The sequence below is a fragment of the Anser cygnoides genome, chromosome 5, assembly GCF_040182565.1.
Source record: "Anser cygnoides isolate HZ-2024a breed goose chromosome 5, Taihu_goose_T2T_genome, whole genome shotgun sequence".
NCBI lineage: Eukaryota > Metazoa > Chordata > Aves > Anseriformes > Anatidae > Anser > Anser cygnoides.
In genome coordinates, this window is record NC_089877.1 from 63,621,376 (window position 1) to 63,645,872 (window position 24,497).

At 49.9% G+C, this 24,497-nt stretch overlaps 1 protein-coding gene across 6 annotated transcripts; it reads left to right on the forward strand.

Moving 5' to 3' along the window:
- Positions 1-146: 146 nt before the first annotated feature.
- ERO1A (endoplasmic reticulum oxidoreductase 1 alpha) lies at positions 147-22,730 on the forward strand. 6 transcript variants are annotated; one of them, XM_066998635.1, is made up of 16 exons: positions 147-185; positions 8,528-8,647; positions 10,030-10,113; positions 12,029-12,067; positions 12,396-12,472; positions 13,099-13,172; positions 13,658-13,778; positions 14,153-14,190; positions 15,398-15,409; positions 16,230-16,256; positions 16,458-16,550; positions 18,449-18,695; positions 19,433-19,502; positions 19,876-19,962; positions 20,543-20,676; positions 22,376-22,730. In XM_066998635.1, the coding sequence occupies exons 1-16, from the start codon at positions 162-164 to the stop codon at positions 22,434-22,436; spliced, it is 1,308 nt and encodes a 435-aa protein (XP_066854736.1). In that variant the 5' UTR covers positions 147-161; the 3' UTR covers positions 22,437-22,730. The 6 variants fall into 6 exon arrangements, with proteins under 6 accessions (XP_066854736.1, XP_047922132.1, XP_066854733.1 ...); XM_048066175.2 differs by lacking the exon at positions 147-185 and adding an exon at positions 2,468-2,624; XM_066998633.1 differs by lacking the exon at positions 147-185 and adding an exon at positions 7,164-7,262.
- Positions 22,731-24,497: the final 1,767 nt, after the last annotated feature.

Below are 24,497 nucleotides of genomic sequence, written 5' to 3' on the forward strand. Positions count from 1 at the left end.
CCGCCCCCCGCCGCTCCCAGCGCCCTCTGGCGGCGCGGAGGGGTGCGGGGGAGCGCGGCGCGCTGCTCACGCATGCGCGGAGCGGTGGGGGGGGGGGAGAAAGGGAGGGGCAACGCGACGTGCGTGCCCTCACTGAGGCGGCGGCGGGCGGGGTTGTGCGCATGTATACGTGTATATACGTGCGTGTATGTGCATATACATATATATATGTATGTGTATATATGCGTATGTACGTGTATATATGTGTGTGTATGGGTATACATCATATATATGTATATATATGTGTGTATATTTGTATATATGCGCATATAAGTGTATATATGCGTGCGTATGTATATATGCGTATATATGTATGTGTATACATGTGCATTTATGTGTATATATATGCATATGTGTATACAGGTGTGTATATATGTGTATATAAGCACATACATGTGTACATGTGCATATGCATGTATATGTGTATGTGTATACCAGTATATACATGTATAAGTGTGTACATGCATATATAGGTGTATACAGGTGTGTATATGTGTAGAGACGGATGTATACCTGTATATTTGTGTATATAGATGTGCATATATACATATATATGTGCATATATATGTATATGTATATATACATACATGTGTATATATGTGTATATATGTGTATATATGTGTATATATGTGTTTATGGGGGGATCCTGGGTGGCTCCTACCGCCACAACACCTGCCTGAGCTCAGGGGTTGTTCGTAGGGACAAGGAAGGGGACACTGCCTGTGAGGGCTCTGTCCTGAGGCAGCACCAGGCCTCGGCCTCCTCAGGAGCCCCCTGGCAGCTCCCACCTGCCTCACCTGGCCACAATCGCCCATCGAAGGCGGTTTTACCCTGTCTCTGGGACCCTCGGGGTCTTTGAAGGTGTTGAGGAAAAGATCAGAGAACGGGCTCAGGTTGGAAGGGACCTTAAAGACCACCCAGTTCCAACCCCCTGCCACAGGCAGGGATGCCACCCCCTAGACCAGGTTGCCCAGGGCCCCATCCAACTTGGTCTTGAACACCCCCAGAGATGGGGCATCCACAGCTTCTCTGGGCAGCCTGTGCCAGTGCTTCACCACCCTCTGAGTGAAGAACTTCCTCCTAACCTCTAATCTAAATCTCCCCTCTTTTAGTATAAAACCATTCCCCTTTGTCCTGTCATTATCTGATCAAGCAAAAAGCCCCTCTCCATCTTTTTTTATAAGCCCCCTTTAAGTATTGAAAAGCTAAAATGAGGTCACCCCGGAGCCTTCTCTTCTCCAGGCTGAACATCCCGAGCTCTCTCAACCTTTCTTCGTAGGAGAAGGGCTTCAGCCCCTTGATCATTTTCATGGCCTCCTCTGGACCCTCTCCAACAGCCCCACATCCTTCTTGTGCTGGGGGCCCCAGACCTGGACGCGGTACTCCAGGTGGGGCCTCGCAAGGTGCAAGATTATTTCATCAAGATACTAGATTATTCACAGTTTAATTGTAAATCCAGTTAATGAGCGTGGACGTAATGCTGACTGGCGTAAGTTTATAGATTAAGGAGCAGCTAAGGCCTGTAGAAACAGGAGAACCCGGATGTGTTTTTTCCGCAGCTGAAACTGGGACAAGAACTTCTGTGAGGAAACCAGGCAAGAAAGGAAGCTGCTGTAGCTGTCCCTTGGCCTCTGCCTTGCACGCCCTCACTTCCCCGTGAAGGTGGAGAGGGCTGGGAAAAGGAGTCACCATTACGGGCACCTGGGGCACGGCCCTGCTCTGTGCCCCACAGAGAGCCCCGGGGCAGGACATCGAGGCCCTGGAGCATGTCCAGAGAAGGGCTACGGAGCTGCTGAAGGGCCTGCAGCGCAAGTCCTGTGAGGAGCAGCTGAGGGAGCTGGGGGTGTTTGGTCTGGGGAAGAGGAGGCTTAGGGGAAACCTTACTGCTCTCTGCAGCTGCCTGAAAGGAAGCTGTGGGGAGCTGGGGGTCGGCCTCTTCTCGCAGATAACTAGTGATAGGACTAGAGGGAATGGCCTCAAGCTGTGCCAGGGGAGGTTCAGGTTGGACATGAGGAGACATTTCTTCTCAGAAAGAGCAGTCAGGCGTTGGGACGGGTTGCCCAGGGAGGTGGTGGCGTCACCGTCCCTGGGGGTGTTGAAGGAAAGGTTGGACGTGGTGCTTGGGGACGTGGTTTGGTGGTGACATTGGTGGTAGGGGGATGGTTGGACCAGATGATCTTGGAGGGCTTTTCCAACCTTGGTGACTCTGTGAGTCTGTGACTCTGGCTGGGGACATGGGCACAACCCCAGCCCCATCCAGCCTGGCCTCGGGCACTGCCAGGGACGGGGCACCCCCAGCTCCCCCGATCAATCTGCAAGAACGCCTCAGCGTGAAGAATTTCCTCCTTCTCACCAAACCCGGACATCTGATCTAAAAAAAAAAAAAGGCGGCACCCGGCGGCGGGCACGTCCCCCGGGGCGGAGCGGGGCAGGGCCGCGGCTTCTTCAGCCCCCGCCGGCCGCGGCGTCGCCGTGAGATGGCGGCGGGCGCCGGGCTGCTGAGGGCGCTGGGCCTCGCTGCCCTGCTGCTGCCCGCCGTGCCCCGCGGGCCGCCCGGCGCTGCGGAGCGCCGCTGCTTCTGCCAGGTGGGCCGGGACCCTCGCTTTGGGGGTGTCCGGAGTGAAGGGGGGGGGGCCGCTCCGTGTGCCTGCTGCCTTGCGGGGTCCCCTCCTCGGCACCGCCGGGGGGGGTGGTGCTGCAGCACGGGGGTCGCGTCTTTCTTGGCGACCCGGGTGCCCCCCGGGGGGTGTTTGGGGGTTTCGTGGTGCTGAGGTGGCTGGGAGCTGCCTCATCCTTTCTCCTGTGGGTCTGCGTTACCATCCCTGTGCTATCCGGGCTGTGGCAGGGTGTGCCAGCATCTGCCCAGGGTTCAGCATCTGCCCAGGGTTCAGCATCTGCCCAGGGTGAATTCTCCTCGCTGATGCGCCGCTGCGTGGCCCGGTGTGTCTTCTGTGCCTTCTGCTGCTGTGTGGTAACGGGAGTTACCACAGGGTTGGGTGTTCCTCACCGTGAGACCACACCAGGCAGCTGGACTTGCGGGTGCGGGTGTTGTGCAGGCGCCTCTCGGCTTAATTTTGCGTGAGGACGTTTGCGTGATGGACGAGCAAAAGCGGTGCGGCGTGCTTAGTGCTTTATTGTTGTTCTCCTTTAAAAACTGGAGCTGTAAAGTCTACTATTGTAAAGTCTGCTCTTACTGTATTCAAGTTCCAGGGCTTAAACGTGAGTCAGAAGTGGAGGGTGGCAAAAGACAACGTGCAGTTGTGCGCTTGGCTTTGGCTGCTGGGTGGTTCTTGACACTTCAATTTCATGTGTAAATGGCAGGTTAAAATCTGCTGATAGAGCACTGAAATGTGTGCTTTTCAGTCCTTTATCTCTGTAGGGCTTTTGCTCGTTGTGTTTCCTGTTTAACAGAGAGGCTTGTCTCGTAAGGATCGAAGTCTGAGTCAGACTGCGGTGTGGCAGGAGAAGCCCAAGCCACTGAAGGAGCTGGCACTGGCGTGTTAAAGGCTCACAGGCTTTTTTCCTTGGGTAGGAAGCACTGGCAGTGTTTGTTGTACTCCACCGGTTTGTTGCAGCACCCTTCTCGTTTACGGAGTAGCACACGCTTTGGTTTAAGCTCTCAGTACGAGTGTTGACAACTTTTCCTGTTGCCTTCGGGAAGCGTGTCACATAGGGCAGAATGTTTCAGCCTTACTAGCCGCTTAACCTATTGAAAACACCCCCAAGGGCTGTCTTGTTTTTGTTTTTTTTTTAAATAACTTGCTGATCATGTACAGCACAGGGCTGGTGGTTTTTATCCACCACCAAATAAAATACAGGGTGAACCTTAAATGGTTCTACCTTTCTTTGTTTGTATGCTTGAAGGCAAGGGTAGAGCATCTGGTTTCCTCCTGCGGACCATCTCTTGCCTCCTCCTGGGCTGTCAGATTAAGAAACCTTGATGAGGGGTACGTAGAAGAGCTTTGACTTGTCTTTCAGCCCTTGTTGGGCGCTTGGCAAGGGCTGCTTTTGAGTGCTCCTGCTCTAGCAGTATTTCGGGTGCTGGCAGAAGTGGGTCGTAATTCTGGAACAAGCGTTGCACTCCTCCATCGTGGAGTTCGGCGATGTTAAGAGCAACGCTAACGTGCTTTTTTTTAAGAAGAGCTTCAGTTCTTCATTTACTCATGTTGCTAACCAGTCCTGAAACTTTCATTACAAACACCCAGCTGCTGTTAAAAACACCGAGGTTTCACACACTGTTCCTGCTTTCTGCTCTCATTAGCACCGATTAACTCTTGGTGGGAATTCCCTCAATCTTCAGCCAGCTTATCCCTCACCCGGCTCGACGTGTTCCCTGCTGCATCGATGCTTTAGTCAGCCGTGAATCAATTCTCCGTATTCCTAGTAATTATTGCTCATTCGCTGTTTACAGACTGACGTAGCCGTGCTCAGGCTGTGCTGCAGGTGCTTAGCAGACCGGGTTTTTGATCGTGATCTGTCAGTTTGTGGTCTGGCAGAGGACAGGCTTCCTTCGGGGGTGTTTCTGTGGTCAGCGGGCTGTCATTAGGGGTGCGTGTGGGCACCGAGAGCTGCCTCCTCGTTACCTGAACGGATTTTCAAGCCACTTCTGCGTTCTTGTTAAATTGGTGCTCACCCACGAGCCTTCGGGGCAGGAGTTTGTACCTGGCACCCTTCTGATCCCTGTGGGGCGGCTGGGAGGCAGCTGCCCAGAGTGCAGGACCTGCAGATCCTTCTTTGCCAAGAGGGGCTTGCAGGTGTCGCTTGGGGGCTTCTGTGGTTTAATGTCCCTCTGAGGCTCCCGTGTGAGATTTGCTCCCTTCTTTTTTGGGTGAAAGATGGGGTGACAGCGAGGAAGCTCCTGCGGAGGCAGCAGGGTGTTGACTTGCCATCGTGCTGGGACTGGTTTGGCTTGGAAAAGGCAGCTGCCAGTGGAGCTGGTATGGGTTAAAAGCAGCTCCTCTTCTCACCCGCAGCGGCTTTCCCTTCCCTGTGCTCTGTTCTAGCCACAAGTGGGAGATGCAAAAAAGATTTTGCCCGCTTCCCTGCCCAGCTGCGCAATAGATGGTGGCGTACGGGTTGGGGAGAGAGCTTACAGCAAGTGAAGTAAGCCCTGAATCCGCAGCTCAGCTGCGTTTCTGTGGCACTGAGGGAACCAGAAAGAGGTGAGGAGACAAGAACCAGAGGCGCAGAGGGAGCGGACTGGCAGGATCCCAGGACGGAGGCGAAGGAAGATGAAGCCAAGGCCAAGCCCGAGGATTAAGCAGAGTCCACGTGCGGCGCTTTCCGTGCTGTGTTGCACACCCGAGGCGGGCACAGCAGCGGTGAGGGATCGTGGAGGGCCAGCCGAACGCCTTCCTCGCTGCTTACTCAGCAGCCGGAGCCCTTGGTGTGCGCGTCTGTCCCGGCGGCTCCGTCACATCTCCTCCCGGGGACAAACCCAGCCCTGCCCCTCGTCTCCTGCCAGGCTCCGCCGCCCCGTCCGGGTGGAGCGAAACCCGTGGCTGAGCTCAGGGCTTCACGGGTGCCAGCCAGCGCGTGGCACGTGTTTGCTGCTCGATCGATTTCTGCCTGTCCCTTTCACCCTGCGTGCAAGAGGGGAGGTCTGGGGCGAAGAACGTGCCCTGCCACACAGGCTGGTGCTGCCCCCGAGGTGGCTTGGTGCTCTCACAGCACCAGTGGGGCTCTGGTCCTGGCCCCGGGGCAGACCGGGCTCTCGGTGGTCCCTCTGTCCTCCTGCGCGTGAGGTTTGGTAGGTTGGGCATGTACAGGCCGTGCTGTCAGGCCCTGCTGAGCTTTCCTTTAGGCTCTCGGGGGCAGAGCAGGAAGGTAAGGAAAGGTACGTGGAGGCTAAAGGAATCACCCGCTTCCGCGCGGGCTGACTGTGAGCCTGGGAGGAGGGAGCTTTCCCTCTGACTCGGGCAGAGCTTGGGTTTTCCCCAGTGCTTCCCCCTTGCCTGTGCTACCTGTGCAGGCAGGGGTTTGGTGGTGGCGTCTGATCATCCCGCTACGCCGAGCAGCAGATAGCTGGAGATCTCCAAAGGTGCCCCCGATCCGCTCCTGAGCATACTGAGAGCATTCGCAGGGCTTCACCCTCAGTGAGGATGGTTTGGTTCTGGTCGCTAGACCTTAGCCAAGTCAGCCCTGGTGCAACCAGCACGTGCCGCCCCTTTCAGCGAGGGCGTGCTGGGTGCTCGAATGTCGCCTCTTCGAGGGAGGCGATCCCCTCGCAGTGACGGATGTGTGACGTGGCCGCGGGGAGCAGCTGGAGACCCTGCAGAGGTCTCTTTGGAGGCCACTTTTAGGCCGGCTGAAGCGTGACCCAAGCTGCCTTCCTCAAAGGCTGTCAGGCTTCCAGGAAACACAGAGACGTGTGGCTTTTTTTGTTTTGGTTGCTTGCTCGTCTTCGTTTTGAAACGGCTTTGAGTTGGGTAACCGGGTTAGCAAATGGGTGCCGTTTTTTTTACGGGAGCGATTTGGGCTACTGGAAAGTTTAATTGCTGTGCTGTTCATCTTCAGCCTCACTGCCTTGCAAAACACCCGGCAGAATACAGCACCTGCGTGGGGCTGAGGCGCTGGGCAGCGCGAACGCGAGAAGCAGAGGCGAGCCTCCAAATCGCGGTGCCTCGGCACAAACCTTCTGCTCAGGTGGAGAAGGGCATGGCGGCACACGCATGGATTTCCCTTCGCTCCCCCTCCAAGCAGGGTGGCTTAATCTGAAATAACAGTGAGTTTTGTTGGGGGGAAAATAAAAGCTCAGCTTCCCAAACACCGAGTCCCGCAAAGGAGCAGGAAGAAACCTACAGGCACCTTTAAGGTGCTGTGTGTTTAACCCAGGCTGTTGTTTTTTCCCCCCCCTCCCTTTTTTGTGTGCTCTGAAGGGCGAGTGCTCGACTTCTGCCTTCCTTCCTGGAAGGAGGGCCGGGAGCTTCATTGCTGCGGCACTAATCATCGTCGGGGCTTTGCCAAAGTCGGTGTGCACCTCGTACGGGGTTATCTGGGCTCTCCGGGCGTGCCTCAGGCCCTGTGCTTCACGTTTCTCACGTCGCTCTCTTTCCTCTGCACGTGATCGTTTATTTCGCCCTTATTCCTTGGAGGCTCTCTTGAGGCTTGTATTTCCTTTCCCAGCTCTGGCTGCCAAGATGCTTGGGACTTTGTCGGTGTCTTTCCTGCGAGAGGAGCGCTGCCTGCTTCTGTTCGCTACCCCTCGGCTGGTTGAGCGCTTAGTAAGGAACGGGGGAACCCCTTATAAACACCTTGGGTCTTGTGCATCCCCCAGTCTGTGTTTTTGGACTCCCCTGGGGAGTTTTTATGCTGCAGCTCGACGCTGCGCTCTCTGACGCTTCACAGGAGCTGCATCCAGGCTTATTCTGCTCGTCCCTGCTTCCAGCTCGCTTTCGAGCGAGGAGGGAGATGGCAGAGATCAGGCAAACCCCCCTGGAACAGCGTAGTGTGGGGTACTTTGTTTTTGTGCTGGCTGCTACCAGGGTTTTTTGTAAGCTGCTGGGACAGAAGCAGCGACAGGATTTCTCATCGCGAACATCCCACACTTCACAAATCAACGATACCCATTTAAAACAACCGCCGTGGTCTTAAAACCCCCAGTTTATCTGATACGGGCGGACGGCAGCCTGCCCCGCGGTGTATCGCGGCGTCGGCATCCAGGAAAAATCCCCGGCGTGCCGCTGAGAGGCAACGAGCGGGGCGCTCGCTTCTTGGCCGCGGTGATTTCCCCCGAGTACGTGCCAGAGGGTGGCAGGGGAAGCAAAGCTCCTCCTGCCTTGTGCAACGTTCTCATCCAGACGATAATCTACGTGTCAGAAAGCCATAGCTGAATAATTTGGGTGTTTTTTTTTTTCTCTCCGGGGCTTACACGCTGCTTGTTGAGCTGTTCGGGGTGATGCAAGAAGTATTGGCTTCCTGCGTCAGATTTATGGCAGGTGTTTTCCTGCCAAGTAGCTTTCAGGGGCAAGGGGGGAGCCTGGTTCTGATTAAATCCAGCAGGGACTTTGTGTTGAGTGCCTTAATCTTTGGCGATGTTGTTGATAAATCCAGCAAGCCGGTGTCTTGCTGGATTTGGTCATGATAAAAAAAAAAAACTCTGATCTGTGTGACTGTATTTGGTGTGTGGTCAACGGCAGTGGGGGTTTTCCTGCATGTGACACAGCCTGGTTGAATGTCTGCCATCTCTGCTCTCTAACAAGAGTGTCTGATGCCAATTAATCTGTCATCAGTAAATGTTAACGTACCTGCGTGTGTTAGGGGAAAAATATTTCTAAATAAGCTGCTTGTCCCCAGGTGCCGATCCTAAAGGATGCATCAGAAGGAATCCTCTGCCAATTCAGCGCAGTCAGGGTTTAATGTCGTTTAATTCTGGTTGGACTTAACTGGATGGCTCACTGATAAAAGGGAAGCAAACTCTGGATTGTTTTATTGTCGGCGGTCTTAAACAGTACTGACTGACTTGTTCCTCCTCCTCCGTGTCCAACAGGTTACTGGTCACATAGATGATTGCACCTGTGACGTAGAAACCATCGATGCCTTCAACAACTACAAGCTTTTTCCTAGACTGAACGAACTTCTGGAGAGTGACTATTTTAGATACTATAAAGTAAGTTTCTCACGCAAGAAATGCATCAATATTTCTCATTCGTTTGTGTGCTTTTTTTTTTTTAAACTTAAATTCTGTGAAAGTTACTGCTGATGTTAAAATCAGATACCCCGTTTCAATCTTGATCTTCACGAATGCAGTCAGCAAGTCTGACTCTCCTGTTATCAGGAGAATCTTAATGTGATACAACTTTCATATACAATAAGTTGCATGACTTTAGAGATATTTTCATGTGCATTTCGCCCTCTAAAGGCCTTTAGTAGACCAATGAAATGCATTATTTTGTTGGATTAAGGCTCAAACATGTTAATGACTGGGGATCTAAATTGCAAAATGAGGATATTCTTCATGTCTTCCTATTAACATGGAAAGCCTGGTTTAGTTACCAAACAGATTAATTGACTGCTGTTACTGCAGGACCATTGTTATTAGATAGGTTCTACTCACATTCAGTGAGACTGCGTCTATATGACCAAACGTGGTTTTTTTGGGTGTGGCTGGGTTATGGGGCAGAATTTTACCTGCTGAATATAGATATTAAACAACTGTTTCCATTTAAAAAAAAAAAAAATATTCACTCTACTGTGCAAACAGTTTAAGAAGTTCCCAACTTCACTGCCCCGCAGATTAGAACAGGTCCGTGTAAAATCACCAGCACAGAGCTGCCTCTCCCTGCTTCCCCCCATCTCCCTCCCTTCCCCAAGCTTCCTGGTGGAAGCACCAGAAATAATACGGTAAGGGTGAAAAGCACAGCCTGTGCTGGTAACAAGGACATGAGCGATGGCAAACAATCCAGTAAACACCACGGAATTATTTGCCCAGAAGTCTTGCACACCGACAGGCCCCGAGCACAGGTGACTTGCCAGCAGAAGACCTGCACGCTGGCCACAGGAGGATGACAGCAAGGCTCCAGCACATCCTCGTCCTACTCCTCTAACAGGGAGGCACGCTATAGTCATATGATGCCCGAAACAAGGAGACAAAATCAATGGGTAGCAAACTTCCCTAAGGTTCACCAAGGATGAAGTGAGCAACGTTCTGAGGCCAAAGATTCCTCCCAGGAAATAGCTTGCCACTGCTCAACAAGAGCATCAGGGTGTGGTTAGGAATCGGTGGCCCGTGTTTCTTGTCTTTGTTGCTACGAACAGCCTTGGCCAGACTGCGTGGGCTCACGCATCTTGTATGAGAGACAAGTGAATGTGCGTGATAAACCGAAATCAAGTCCTTGTTTAAAACGAGTGACACCTTCTGTTGCCACTCGCGCTGTAGCACTTGGCCTTGCACTAGGTTTTGTTGTCAGAAGCCTTGCAGTGAGACACCAAAGATACGAGTTGGTGAGCCGCGGTGTGGAGGGGATGTGTAACGGGTTATGTTCTTTGTAGGTAAACCTAAAGAAACCTTGTCCTTTTTGGAATGACAACAGCCACTGTGGAATAAGAGACTGTGCTGTAAAACCCTGCCCAACCGTAAGTAAAGAATCCATCCACTTCACTCTTTTCTGTATTTTGTGGGCCAAGAGGAAAAAGCAGGTGGATGCCTTCTTCTACTGGTTATTGCAGCTAGAGCAAAACTGTGGCTCTGGTGGAGCTTTCTTAGGTGCCGTACTGCTGGGATCTGTGAAGAAAGGCTGAAATGCTAACTTTGGAAAGCTTAAATAAAAGCTAGACTACTTACACCTGACCTTCCATGAACAGAAAAACTTGTCCTAGCCTCTTATTTTGGGTATTAACAAAATGATCTGGGGACAAATCCTCTGTTACACTGTGAAGTGCCAGGATATTCACCCTGTTAGCCTATGAGCTATGCTGTGACTTGCTGTTTTGCCTGACAAATTCAGCTGGGACCTTTCCAGCAGTCTCTATACATGAAATGGCTCTTCCAGAGTCCTCTCTTCCCAGTAGAAAAGCAGACCTCCTTACCGCTGCATCCTGGACAGGAGGGTTTTGTTCACTGAGCTAGAAGAAAGCCTCTTGACTGCAGGTGTCTGCCTGAAAAGAAGGGGAAGAGAAAGCGAATGAATCACAGCGTGGTTGCCGGGTTGATAGACGTGGTGGAGATGCCGCCCAGCCTGGCTTTGTGGGTTGGCACCCAGCAGCAGGCTCTCGCAATCTCATTCCGGGATCTCCAGAGCAGTTTGTGTGCTCGTGGTGCGCAGGGGTGTGCCGTGCTGGTGGGACGGCGGAAGGCCAGCAGTGCTCTCGATGGAGGAGGCCCCCTGATCCTGTTTGCATGCACTTACCCAATCATTGTAGCTTATTTTTGTGTACAATTTAAAGTATAACGTGGTGAAGCAGATGTCTGTCCCACTTACCTGGTAACTCTGTGAAACCTGACGTAGTGTAGCTGTTGGCTTGGCTGAAAAAAATACCTGAGGTGATATGACACCTTGAAATCTGGTGTAGGTATGTGTGTGAACATAATTTGTTGTATAAATTCTGATATGGATATTAAATTCATTCATCTTATTCTCCTCTCCCATGGACTACCCCTCAAATAAGTCTCCTTTGCTTTGTCTTGAAAAAGCACCTACCGTGGAACAAAATGGGATGATTTTTTTTCTTTTCCTTATTAAAGTAACCCTAAATTTTGCTGAAATTCTTTTTAAGTAAAAAAAAAAAATTAGTAATGATGATGACCAATGTGAAAGATCATTACAATTACATTAATATTACCTAGAAGTTCTTATTCTAACACTTCACTGTGGTTTTGATTGTTTTGACCTGGGTCCATTTCATTCTGAAAGCAACAATGAAAAAAGCTCTTACGCATTGCTTAATTTTTCTTTGCCTGTGCTACTTGCCATCGTAGTATTTTCAAACTGTACCCTCACAGAGAAACTTTGCCCTGCAATGCTCGTGGTGGTTTTATTGCCTTCCTACTGGTGGAGGAAACAGAAGTTGAGAAGAACTTGGGGGCTGCTTGTCTTGTGCGTGCTGCTCGGGTTGTGTGGGGCTGGGAATAAAGCGCTTACCTGGTAGTGGGTAGAAGGGAGGTGTTTGCAACTCCCAGCCCCAACGTGGGTCAATATCTGAAGAGAAGCATCGGGGCGTCACCCAAAAACGGGATGCCAGACAGCAGCTCCTCTGAAGGTTATGTTGGATTCCTCAGCCTTGTGCTTGGTTGAGCAAAACGTAACCTGGTGTAGTACCCATGAAAGGCTGCTGACCTTCTGAGAAGAGGAGCGTTGTGAAAAATCAGAATAAAACCCCAAGAATATTGCTTAATTTTAGTCTGTGGAGGAGCCAGAAGCTGTCTAAGTTGTAAGCTAATCTGGATGCATTGAATACCTGTCAAGTTCTAGCCACCTTCCTCAGCTTTTTTGAACAGACTGAAAGGCTACATCAGCCTCACATGCAGCACATGCTCAACTTTGTCTTTCAGGATGAAGTTCCTGATGGGATCAGATCTGCAAGTTACAAGGTAGGCTGGTCTGTATGCACACAACGATGCTGCTTATGGTGCTTCCAGGGGCAGTTTAGGAGGGCAGTTTAGGAGACTTCTGCAAGACCCCAGGTACAGTTAAGCACAAAATGTTCCTATGGCAGTGTCAGAATCTGCGATGAGTCCCTGCAACAATCATCACAATTGCATCAGCCTCTGAATACTTGCAGACATCCTGTGGAAATAGAGGGTGGAATGAATCATGAAGACGTTTCTGATGCTTAAACTATTAGTGCGTTAGAGGCAAGATTATAACATCAGAAAAACTGTGTTTTAATCATTCCTACTCCTTTCCTCTTCAACCCAGTACTCAGAAGAAGCCCATAACCGTGCTGAAGAATGTGAAGAGGCCAACAGACTTGGAGCTGTTGATGAATCTTTGAGGTTTGATGACTTTTTGATCATAGAATGGTTTGGGTTGGCAGGGACCTTAAAGATCATCTAATTCCACCCCCTGCAGGGGCAGGAACACCTCCCCCTAAATCAGGCTGCCCCCAGCCCCATCCAGCCTGGTCTTGGGCACTGCCAGGGATGGGGCAGCCACAGCTCCTCTGGGCAGCCTGTTCCAGTGCCTGTCCACCCTCTGAATAAAGAATTTCTTCCAAATATCTAATCTTAACCTACCCTCTTTCAGTTAAAAGCCATCACCCCTTGTCCTATCGCCACACCCCCTGACACAGAGCCCCTCCCCAGCTGCCCTGCAGCCCCTTCAGGCCCTGCCAGGCCGCTGTGAGGTCTCCCCGGAGCCTTCCCTTCTCCAGGCCGAACACCCCCAGCTCCCTCAGCCTGTCCCCACAGCAGAGGGGCTCCAGCCCCTTGATCATCACTGTGGCTTCCTCTTGAATTGTTCTAATACTTCCATGTCCTTGTGCTGGGGGCCCAGAGCTGAACACAGGGCTCAGTGTGGGGTCTCACGAGAGCCCCCACCTGGATTTTCCCCAGTCCTTATTTGTCTTGAAGGAACCCTTCTACTGATGCTCTTTCTGATGGTCTTTCTCCTTTCTTTGCAGTAAGGAAACCCAGCGGGCGATGCTCCAGTGGACACGGCACGATGACTCTTCAGACAGCTTCTGCGAAGCTGACGGTATGTGGACCCGTTTGGTCTGACAAGTCTTGTAACAAGATTTAAGCAGTTCAAGTTCTCTGCAGAACTGTCAGGCCAACGTGTAGTGTTTCAGCAAGCCTGTATGCTATTTCTTCTCTCTTCTTCTCCTTCCCTCTCTCCTGCCCTCAGTGTCTTGAAAACACGAGGCAAATATTTCTGAAAAGCTTCATTGTTGGTCAGGGTCTCACAGGGTTTGGCAAGTTGGCACTTGGGTGGAGCACGCTCAGAGTTTGCTTTGCCATCTGTGGTCTTGCACGCTGGTAGTTCTGAAGGCCGGAGCGCTGCACCCTGCTGTGATGGGTTGATGCACAGCAAATGCTGTGCACCTGCCTGTTTGGAGAGGGATGAGCTGGTCTGTGTGCTGGCAAGACCATTCAGTGTGCGAAGGGGTGGCTGGTTTAGCCTTGGAAGATGTAATTTTCCTTCAGGAGCTTTTGTCACTGACCCAGCACTCTGCTTCACAGACATCCACTCTCCTGACGCAGAGTACGTGGATTTACTCCTGAATCCTGAGCGCTACACTGGCTACAAAGGACCAGATGCCTGGAAGATCTGGAACAGCATTTATGAAGAAAACTGCTTCAAGTAGGTGCTTTGGGACACAGGTGCCCCAGGTCATCAGGCACTGGGTGCTGACTTGTGTGGAGGGGCTGCATGTGCTACAACTGCTCCGTTAATCCCTGTCTTCCTGTCTTTGCTGCACTGCTTGTGCACTGCAGGCATCGGAGCAGGGGACAAGCCATGTGGCTGCCCCATGAACCCCTGTTGGTTCTTTTGTTCTGAAGAAAAGCCAGAGAAAGACATGTTTCCCTCTACCCCTTTCCTGTTGGAGCAAAACTAAAGCACAGGAAGATTTGGGATCTCCTTAGGCTATCTGACTGCAGAGAAGTAGTTTCTTCTGTGTTTCTGCACAGCAAGCAGACAGCCACAAATTTACTTTCTAATTTCTTTTCTCTTAGGCCTCAGAATGTAAAAAGACCTTTGGCACCTGGTAGAGGTGAGTCGTGTATTCATCTTGCTAGGTGGATTGGTAGTGTGCTGATCGGAGCTACAGAAGCAGCAAATGCTATGTGAGCTACTTCTCCTGAATGATAAATACGTTACAGCTCTTGATCAAGTCTAGAATTCCCTGGCTAATTCAAGGGCACCTGGAAGGATGGCTGTCTAGCATCCATCACGGAGAAAAAGCCTGATTCTGCATTCCTGGAAGAAATGTGGGTTTTGGAGAGGCTGGGAACAGGACTGAACGCTGGGTGGTTCTTTGGTCCCTGGTTTCTGTACTCAGCAATGCAGCATCCTTTCATCCATCAGGGACTGAAAAAAGACCCTGGCAGGGTTCCTCTGTGGAATCCATTTAGTAAGAGAAACTCTGCCTTAGAAACTAAGACTAAAATATGTAAATTAAAGTAGGGAAGGGTTTCAGGAGCATACCAAGGGCTTCTTGCCCAAGGTTGCTAAGGCTCCATGTCTCCTGATGCCCCATCTTGCCCAGACATCTAGAACATCATCAGCCTCTCCCCTCCTTTTTTTGACCTGAACACCACTCCTGCAGTATCCTCTGGGGTGATTATTGGATTTTTTCCTCACCTGTGTAGGTGCTTTGTCCAATCCTTGACCCTTGTGCAAAGGAGTGATGTTTTAAGCACAGCACTGGTGAAGGAACGTGCAGTGCCCTTTACAATGTTAGTTAAAATGTTAGTGCTTCCCTTGATGACTTCTGTTGTGTGGGGCACGATATAAATGAAAGTAACACGGGTACCTTGAGCACAGAGGGAAGGATTGCTGTCCTGCAGGTGAGGAAGCAAGGCAACATGAAAACAGGACCTGGCCTGATACCTGTCAGAGCTGATGCAAGTGACTAGTGGACTGAAGGAAGCAGTGATGGGGTCTTTGAGTAGCCTGCCAGAGGTCGTACAGGAGACCGTTTTGCAGTCTGTGCCTCAACTGTGTACTTCCTCTGCAAATGCTGATCCTTCCTGCGTTGGTTGGGTTATTCAGGAGCATTGCTCATCTGGTGCCTTCACTGCTACAGTTTGAGAGGATGTTCTGCGTGTTTGGAGCATTTATAAACCTCCCTGGGAAGGCACATTCTCTTGTCAGAGCAGATTAAGAGTCTTAATGATTGTGCTTTGGGGTTTAGCTTTGGTCGTGTGTAACTTATCTCCTCTCTTCTCTCCCTGCACCACTCACGCTTTTCTCATCAGGAGATGATGGAGGTGAGTGGCACTCTGTTTGTTTGTTTTTTGCTAATAACAGAAGTAAATGTGGAGTCGTTATCATGCTGTCATGAGCTGTACCATTAGGTAACGTACCTGGTTAGCAGAACCATTATTCAGGTAAAATCAGGAGCTGTCCAAAATCCCATGTTTGGGACTGGACCCTGGAGCTATTTGCTCCCTGCAGCATGGGGCCTGTGTATGTGACATCTTTCCTGTCTCCAAACTATTTCCAAATTGTTTTTGTTCTCCAGATTATTCTCAAGCAAGTGGCAGGGATTAACGTGAAGCACTGGTTTATGTGATTGTACACACTTAGTTGCACTCTTTCTAATAAAAACAACCCTCTCCTTACCCTCACCAGAAAAGAATAGCAACCTGTGGCCCTTGCTTCCCACTAGGTCATGGTGTTCTGCATTGCTTTTGCCTCCCACCAGCTGAGATAGGTGGGAAAGACCATGTGTTTTGTTCATCTGGTGCCACCACACTGTGTTAGAGGCATCACTCAGAGGGGTGGGGAGGAAAGTTTTTGTGTTCTTCTAACACCCCTCTTCCTGCTTCTGCGCACTGGAATGAGCAGAGTTCCTCTGGGGTCTGGCCCAGAGGTGGTTTTAGGGCAGCAGGTTTGGCCAGGGGGACAGCCCTCCCTGGCTGCAGAGGGGAGGGTACAGCCCTGTCCTGTTAATCTTGCTGTCATATCATCCTGCTGTCCTCTGAAAGCTGTGTCCAGAGGAGTAGTGTAAAACACGACATTTGTTAAAGCCCTCCTGCTGCTGCAAGGTGCCTCAAACTGATGTGCTCATTTTCCTTTTGTTTCCAGGGCATATGTTTTACAAGTGGCTGAAAGGTAATCCTTTTTCTGATAATCCTTCTTCCTAATTTTCCTAAGCTTGGTTGCTTTTCTTGGGATGAATGCGAAATGGCCGGGGAGGGGGGTGGGAACTGCTTGCCAGTCTCAGGTTGGGTTAGATTTCTGTCTGGCAGCCAGGAGAGAAAAATTCAATGTACGGTATGCTTTCAGTATCTTAAAATGTCTATTTCTTTTCAGGCGTCTGCATAGAGAAACGTGCTTTCTACAAACTCATTTCTGGTCTCCACGCAAGCATCAACATTCATTTGAGCGCCAGGTACCTCTTACAAGGTAACTGCCACTTTCTGCCTTAGCTCTTCTGTGTCAGCTCTAAATTGACACTGGCGTACGCTTCTGTGGCTCAGCTAAACACTACTTGCAGCCCATTCCAGCAGGGTTCAGGCCTACTTCTGTGCTCTCCTTTTCTCTCCCTCGGCACACGGCTTGTGTAACAAAATCAGGAATGCAGTTACCGCATGCCTTCAGGTCTGAAAATGGCCGGACTGTGTGTTCTGTGCCGAGACTTCCAGCACGTATGCCTTTTATTCTTCCTCCAAGGTTATTTTGGAGTGGGTTTCTAATTGCATATCAAGGCTGTCTCTTGCTAGCCTGTTTTTATGGCAGTCAGTTTAGCAACAGTCTCACCTAGACTGTGAAATGCTTGGCTGTGCTTTTCCAAGACTCTCGAGCCATTTCCATTTTTTTTGCATGCCTTTGTCCACGAGTAAGTATCTGAAGGATCTAAATTTCAGTGCTGAGGCTGGAAATCTAGGGTGATGTGAAAACATGATTTACGTGTCTCACATGGCCAAGGAATGTGGCATGTTGTTCATGCAGTGTGGGATGCAGGCTCTGACTGAATTCCCGAAGGATTTAATCACAGTTTACCATAGCATCTGTAGACCAAGTCTACCAGCTTTATTCTACTAAAGCTTACAAAAATCAAGTACAGAAGATTGTGATAGCTGTTAGAATTTGGATAACTAATTTCATTTTAAGTAAGTAGTCATATTTAAATGTCTACAGCCTACAAACACCTCACCTTGTTGTATGCTAGACAGTGTTAGAGCTGAGAGGGTAATGAGAAACATCAAAGGCAAGAGACGAGTTGGAACTCTGCAGGGAAGATTAGGAAAACAAGGTGGCTACAGAGAGCAAAGTAAGTGTCTTTGGCTTGTGTAGAAAGGGCTAGTTGCTGTTGGTGAAAGGCTACAGAAGATCTCTGCTCTGAGGAGGTGGTCCTTGGCTCGGCTTGAATCCTTGCAGAGATTCCCATCTGCAGGCGCCGTGATCTTGCAGAGAGCCTGCCTCAGCTCAGAGTTAGGGAAGTCCTTTCCTGCTACCCTGGTTATCAGTGATTTAGAAGATCCTCTGAAGTTTCTCTCCCCTTTTATATTTCTTCTCATTTTTACACATCAGCAACTGTACTTTATCTTACTTCCACTACATACTCTATATAATCTTACGCACACCACAGGACAGGCAAACAGAAACATTCTTTGTGTGAGCTCGACAATAGGAAATAGAGATCAATCTCCTCTGATCCTTGGTTACTTTTTTCCTTTCACGTTTCCACAGCAGAAGGAATGTTCTTAAGGTTTCTGGGCTCATTAGGGAGCCTTTCAGCCTGACTCCCCTGCTGTTTCCCAGCGCAACATGATCAGGAGGCCTCCGCTGTCTGCCTCTGCAGATGCTTGGAGCAAAGCAGGGAGACTGCTTCCGAGTTCTGCAGCAAGTTGGTGGCTTTTGAGGGCAGGAATGAAGGAAAGAAGGGACCTTCACAGATTGTCCTGTACAGCCGTCCTGTCCTCTCCACGTGCAGACAAATGTGGAACTAACTCCAGCTTACGCAGAACTGCTTTCAAAAACAGTCAACTTAAATGTCAAGAAGCTCAACTGACTTGATTCTGCTTAAAATGAACAGCCTCTGTTTTTAGCTTTCACTCATAAGCCTGGTACCTGTTTTAAACCAATTGGCTAAAATCTGCAGGAGTTCTGCATTTGTTAGGGTTTGCTTAAAAGCATGTCTCTTCAGTCTTGAGCAGTTGGGGCTAGTGGAAGGGCTGTGACTGTTACACAGCTTGGATCTCCTTGGTTAGCGATGTATTTCACCATGTTCTCGGGACAGTGGGAAGCAGTGTACTAGAACCATACCCATCCACCTCATCTCTTTGTTTTTTTGCTCTCAGATACATGGTCAGAGAAGAAATGGGGCCCCAATGTTACAGAGTTCCAGCAGAGATTTGATGAAGTCCTCACCAGAGGGGAAGGCCCCAGAAGACTCAAGAACCTGTATTTTCTCTACCTGATAGAGCTACGGGCTCTGTCCAAAGTGTTGCCATTCTTTGAGCGCCCGGGTTTCCAGCTGTACACAGGGAACAAAAGTCGTGACGCAGAAATCAAAAACCTGTTGCTGGAAATTCTCCATCTGGCCAAGTAATTACACTCAGTACCTGGGGAGAATGGCTCTTTCAACCCTGGCATCTCTTAGCCTTTCACTTAAAGCGCCTAGAAAGGCAGGTTCTGGGTTCTTTCTTGTAGTGGGATAGCATGATTTGGGTAGTATTGTTGGGATTGTGTGGGTATCTGCATTCAAATAGCAAAACAGGCTAATGAAGCCCACAGTTTAATAGCCCAGGCAGCCTTTTTGGTTTAGCAGAATGGAATTTAATAACCACCTACGTGTCAGCCCTGAAATTGGCTACCTGTTTGAGTCATCTGTGGAATACCAGTCCTGGCTTCATGTTTTTGTCTAGAAAAAAATCCTAAGCATGTTGGTAATAGAGGTTTGGACAGAGGTTTGAGTACAAGGTATGGAAGATACCAGAACCAGATGGAATGGGTGTCTCCTAACATGATTGATGTTTGAATTTCTCTCTTCACACTCCCGTGCCTTCAGTGCTTACGTCTGTTAGAAAACAGACTACAATTGCTTAGAAACCACAGAGCAATCGCTGAAAATGTCTCCAAGGTGAGATGCAAGTTAAAAATTGAAAGCCTCCAGGAGATTTAAGAAACAAACAGCTTGCACTTAAAATACATCTAGAGATGTTCAGCGTCTTAACACCTATCGGTTTCACTCTCATACCTAACCAGATACTTCTGTGAACCTGGATTTAAGTCATACAAACAAGCTATAGGGAGATAAAAACTCTTTTTTCATTCTATTTCAGGTCTTTTCCACTGCATTTTGATGAAAACTCATTCTTTGCAGGGAATAAAAAGGAAGCTGCTAAGCTAAAGGTAAACTAAAGGTCGTCCAGCCCTTCCCTTTGGGGCACTTTCTCCCTAAACAGTATTTCATGTGTGTGTGTCTGGAATAATGCTAGATCTGAACGGGACTCTGCTATGCTTAAGGTGTTGGATCAGGTATTTCCAGTTCATTTTGGTTTTCTGGGTGGTTTGGTACTCGTTGGAAGCTACGAGTTGTAGGGTGTACCTTAAGGAGAGCAGTCTGAGGATTCCACTTCAGGAAGCATTTTAAGCTAAGTTTGGTGAGACGTAGTTGGTAGAGTCCAGAATTAATACATTGTTGGATTTGAATTAATGAATTAATACATGGAAGAAGCCCTAACTCACATGTAAATGGGATCAACTTAAATGTCTTTTCCCCTAGGAGGAATTCAGGCTACACTTCAAGAACATTACCAGGATAATGGACTGTGTTGGCTGCTTCAAATGTCGCCTCTGGGGGAAGTTGCAGGTAAGCTTTGTCAGCAGTCTGGGGCATGTCTGGAAGCACCTCGCTTGGTGGGACTCCGGTGCTCAAATGCAGCTCTTAGATACCCATCAGCTCCCAGATACAGATCGGGGCTGCTTTTTTTTACCAGGGTCCAGCCAGCAGGAAGCAGTGTGCTGCTGATTCCAGCTCGCTGGGCCTGACAGGAGCTGTGTGTTGCCTTTGCAGCTGAAAACCAGGTTAACCGCAGCTGAAAACCAGGTTAACCTGCTGCAGCTGAGAGTCTGGGAGAGTGGAGGGGGTGCGTAGAGCCTCTGGCAAACAAGGAGGGGTTCAGCAAGATCCGCGCTGAACTTTGTGTGGTCAAACCTAGACAGGAAGCCTCTGTTGGGCAGCTCTGCTATCAAAATAATTCTGAATAAACAAAGCGTCCTGGCTCTGTTCTGCTTCCTTCTCTTAACCGTGTTAAGTGTAATCTAAGTCTTGCCCTGTGAAGTTGATGTCAACAGGAACCTTTGCAAACATGAAGGGAAGTAGAGCTGAACTCGTGAGTCAGGCTCTGGATATCTCCCCTGTATTAAATGATCTTGTTTGTCGTGCACAGACGCAAGGCTTGGGCACAGTGCTGAAGATCCTGTTTTCTGAAAACCTGATAGGAAAGATACCTGAAAGCGGTCCCTCCTATGGATTCCAGCTGACAAGACAAGAAATTGTTGCACTATTTAATGCTTTTGGAAGGTTAGTGTGAGAATTTTTCTCCAGTCTTACATGTGCTGCTGTGTTACATCCCATTTAAGCTTAACAGTTGACTTTCATCACTAATATTGGTGTTAATTCCTGTTCTGATCATACTTTCTCATCAAGAAGCTCTCAAAGGTCAGAGGATGCTCATGTGGAAGTGCAACAGGTAGAACGATTTAAAACAATTTAGTTATTTCTGTAAGGAATTCAAGGAAGTGTTTAAGATACAAAGAACGTGGTATTTTTTAAGAAACTGTGTGACTCCGTCCTGTGAGCACACTGTCCCAGACAAAGGTTGCTGCTCTTACCTGTTCTTTGTCTGCTTCAGACTCTCCTTCAAGCACCGAACTCCCACCAGTTTGTTCCCAGGTCTGTTCGCAATTGTTGCGTTTGTCAGGAAGCCATCAGTGCAGCCCTTGTGGAGAGCTGGGGTTGGTTTTTGGCAGAAGAGGGAGAAGAGAACAAGGCCTCGAGGAGAGAGGGGAGGTTGCAAGACGCTTTGGTCATACATTACTGCTTAGTGGTGTTGACAGACCTGGAGTTTCTGGCAAACAGGTTTTTAAAGGATTCCTCAGTTAATGTGGCTGCCAATACTAAAGCTCAGTGGTCCTGATCATGTCTCATTTCAAGCCCACTGAATTGTCTCTTCTGCAGCGTGAATCAGCAGCAACGGGGAGCCCCTAATGTGTATCAGTCAAATCTGGAAAACCCCCAAATACCCTTATCCAGGGATATTATGGTCCCCTCTCCCTGCCCAAGTTCCCTCCTGAGCACAGCTGCTGTGCTCTCCTTAGATGAGAGGAGCCGGGATTCGTTCTGCCTTTGTATTGCCATGTTGGCACAGCCTCTGGAAAAGTCTGCATGCAGGAGACCTCCAGACCCTCTGAAAGTCTGTTTTCGGAGGAAGCTGAGGGCTGGCAGGCAAAGAGCCTTTTTCTTTCTTCCCCTTCCCCCTCTGCTGCCCCGCTAAAACTCTTCTCTGTACGTTCTCTGCTGTGTGAAAAGCCTGAAGCCAGGCAGTTTTTCTCTCAGCTCTGACTCCGACCTCACATCCTACCTATGTGGATTAGAAGAGCCTTTTAAAGCAGACCTGCATCTTTTTGTTTAGAAGTGATTTGGATTATTCAAAATATTCAAAACCTTCTTAAAAGAGGGGGCACTGTTGGCTGGGGAAGGCAGACCTTCTCTTTAAGGAAGAGAAAGTCGTGGGCCTTATCCTCTGAGTTCAATCCAGCATTTACTGATGCTGATGCTCCAGGGGGAAAATGCATTCAGCAAGAAAATGAGGTAGGTGATTGGAAAAAAAAAAAAAGCCCTCCGAAGAAACAAGCTTATACCACAAGGAGACTCAGCAACCTGCCTGCACAGCTGGTAATATTATGGTCTGTTTCTTGACCTCTAGTTAATGGGTTTGTCTGATCACTGCTAAGCTCTCTGTAACATCCTGTTCCACTGCGTCTCTCAGTAACAGAACCGTAGCAGTAACAGCACGTCTGTTTGCTTTAAAAAGAGCCTGCAAAATTAGTTAAGAGCCTGGCTCACCCAGAACCTAATTTAGCTGAATTTCTGAATTCTCTCTTCCCAAGAGCTGCTTGAAGGTTTTCTTGACGGTGGTCCCTTTTTTTGATTTATTATTTTTTTAATTATGATGCATATGTTGCTCTCATGTTTTTCCTCTTGCTTTCCTTGCACACAGGGTTTCAACGAGCGTTAGAGAATTGGAAAACTTCAGGAACATCTTAAGGAATATGCAATGAATTCACTAGAGAAAGAGACAAATTTTATTGTTCATGTTCTGGGTTCTTCAAAAACAGACAAATGCCATAATTCCATTACACCCCTGACCACTGCCAGGCGAAGACTGCTTGCTGGGCCTCCTGTTCCAAAACTGATTGTCTGTAAGCTGCTGATGCCAAATCTTCTGTACAGAAAAAAAAAAAAGATACTGTTTTGTATAAAAGTGGGGACTACATGTAAAGTTTATTTTATATATTGGGAGATCGTTCTGAATAATTCCTTTAAATATTGCTGAATAAATTTGGGGAAAATTCCTAGTCTGTTCCATGGTTCTTCAGCCACCGTGTTGGAAGAAGGGTGTCCACCCTCCAGTGTTGTTCGTGGCCCCAGCATTTGTTACCGATGTGCCTTGACTCACACCTAAATTCCCTGCAGGTTACTGCCAGCCCGATAGTGGCGTCCTTGTGTTCCCCACAACGAATGACTGGGTTTGGACAGAGCGAGGTGAGTCCCTGCAGCAGGCCTGACCTGCTGCTTGGTGTCCCGTGGGGTTCTGCGTCCTCCCGGGCTGAGCAGATGGTATTTCGGGGTAGTGCTGCAGGGGGAGCAGTGCTCCTTGCGCTGTGCTAAGGGTGCTGGGAGCTGGAGCACACAGCAGCCTTACACCGAGGGAAGCCTGCAGCTCGCCGTTTGGCCAGCCTGGGCCCTCCATCTTGGGGTAAAACTGGGGGAGAAACAGCCCAGGCCCCTCTCCTGCCACGTGAGAAGTACAAAGTGCACCCTTAAAAAGGTGGCTGAGGGTTTTGTTCCCTTACAGGAAAGGAGAGGGTGGGCATGCAGTGAGCCAAATGCAGGGCAAGCACAGCCCCCCCTCCCCAGCTCTGCTGCCAGCACCCAGAGCTGTGACAGCAACCGGGGCTTTGGTAGGGGAGCCAGGGCCTGAGGGTGCCCGCTGCTCTCTTAGTTAGGACAAGGGGCTCCAAAAGTCAGCCCACCCCTGCAACCCCCTAAGCCAGGTGCTGCCAGAAGCCAAATTACGGCCTCTCTCCTGCAGCAAGCGCCGGCACCCTTTGGCTTTCCTCTCTCCCCCCCCCCAGCCCAGTTTGCCCTGATTCATCTCATGCTGTGAGCTGGGCAAGGCCAAAAAGGGAAAGGATGCACCCGCTGTACAGCTGCTGCTCCTCAGAGGCTGGGGCGAAACTGAATTTTGCCACTCCAAGGACAAGAAGCTGGGGACGTAGGGCAGAGCTGCTGCCACAGAGCAGAGAGCGGATCCTCCCTCCCATCCTTGGCTGCAGTAAGGGGCAAGGCCCCCCGGCCCTATTGCCAGCCTGGTCCCACAGCCCTGTGCTTCATGGAAGGGTTAAGGAGAGGCTGGGGGTTGGTGCTACCCAAGAACAAAACACACGTGCAAGGGGGCGAGGTGGCCCCAGCCATGATTTTTGCCCCCCAAAACGGGGTGCGGAGGCAGGCAGTGCTGTGCACAGATGCAGCCTCTGCGCGGGTGAAGCTGCTGCTATCTGCAGCGAGCCCAAGGTCACGCTGATAAACCCGTGCCGGGGTGTAAGGAAATGGAGCCCAGAGCTGCTGGGCTGAGGTTTTCGCCTCCTCCCCAGCTCAGCACCACCTCGATGGGTCGCAGGTGGGGAGAGGAGCCTGAGAACCCGTGGGAATGCTGCACAGGCACCTCCTGCCTGGCCAGAGGCAGCTTTAGGGAGTTACCGATGATTTTTGTGGGGGAGCAGGCAGAGGTCCCCGTGTCCCGCGCTGGCACGGCCACCGCAGCCCCTCAGCTGGGCAGGGCGGGCTGCAGGATGCCCCCCCGGGGCTGGCCTGGCTGGGCCATGCCACCAGCAAAACTCGGCCGGGCCTCTGGCAACGCAGAAACTTGGTCTTTTTTTTTTTTATTTCAACATCGTAGTGCTTGGTTACAGTTTAGTGAAGGACAAATAGGTACATTCATTGGCCGCAGCTTCCTGTTGCAGCCAGCAGCTGCCTGACTGCAAAGCCAACACACTGTTAAACCAGACCGAAGAGAGAAAGAAAGAAAGAAAGAAAGAAAAAAAGTTTAATGAAAGGCA

Excerpts from the sequence above, each read along its gene's own strand:
- ERO1A (XM_048066175.2), top strand. The coding sequence starts at position 2,517 with ATGGCGGCGGGCGCCGGGCTGCTGAGGGCGCTGGGCCTCGCTGCCCTG. Across the intron at positions 13,173-13,657 it reads CAGCTTCTGCGAAGCTGACG|ACATCCACTCTCCTGACGCA; the intron begins GTATGTGGACCC and ends TCTGCTTCACAG. Across the intron at positions 19,503-19,875 it reads AGGAAGCTGCTAAGCTAAAG|GAGGAATTCAGGCTACACTT; the intron begins GTAAACTAAAGG and ends CTTTTCCCCTAG.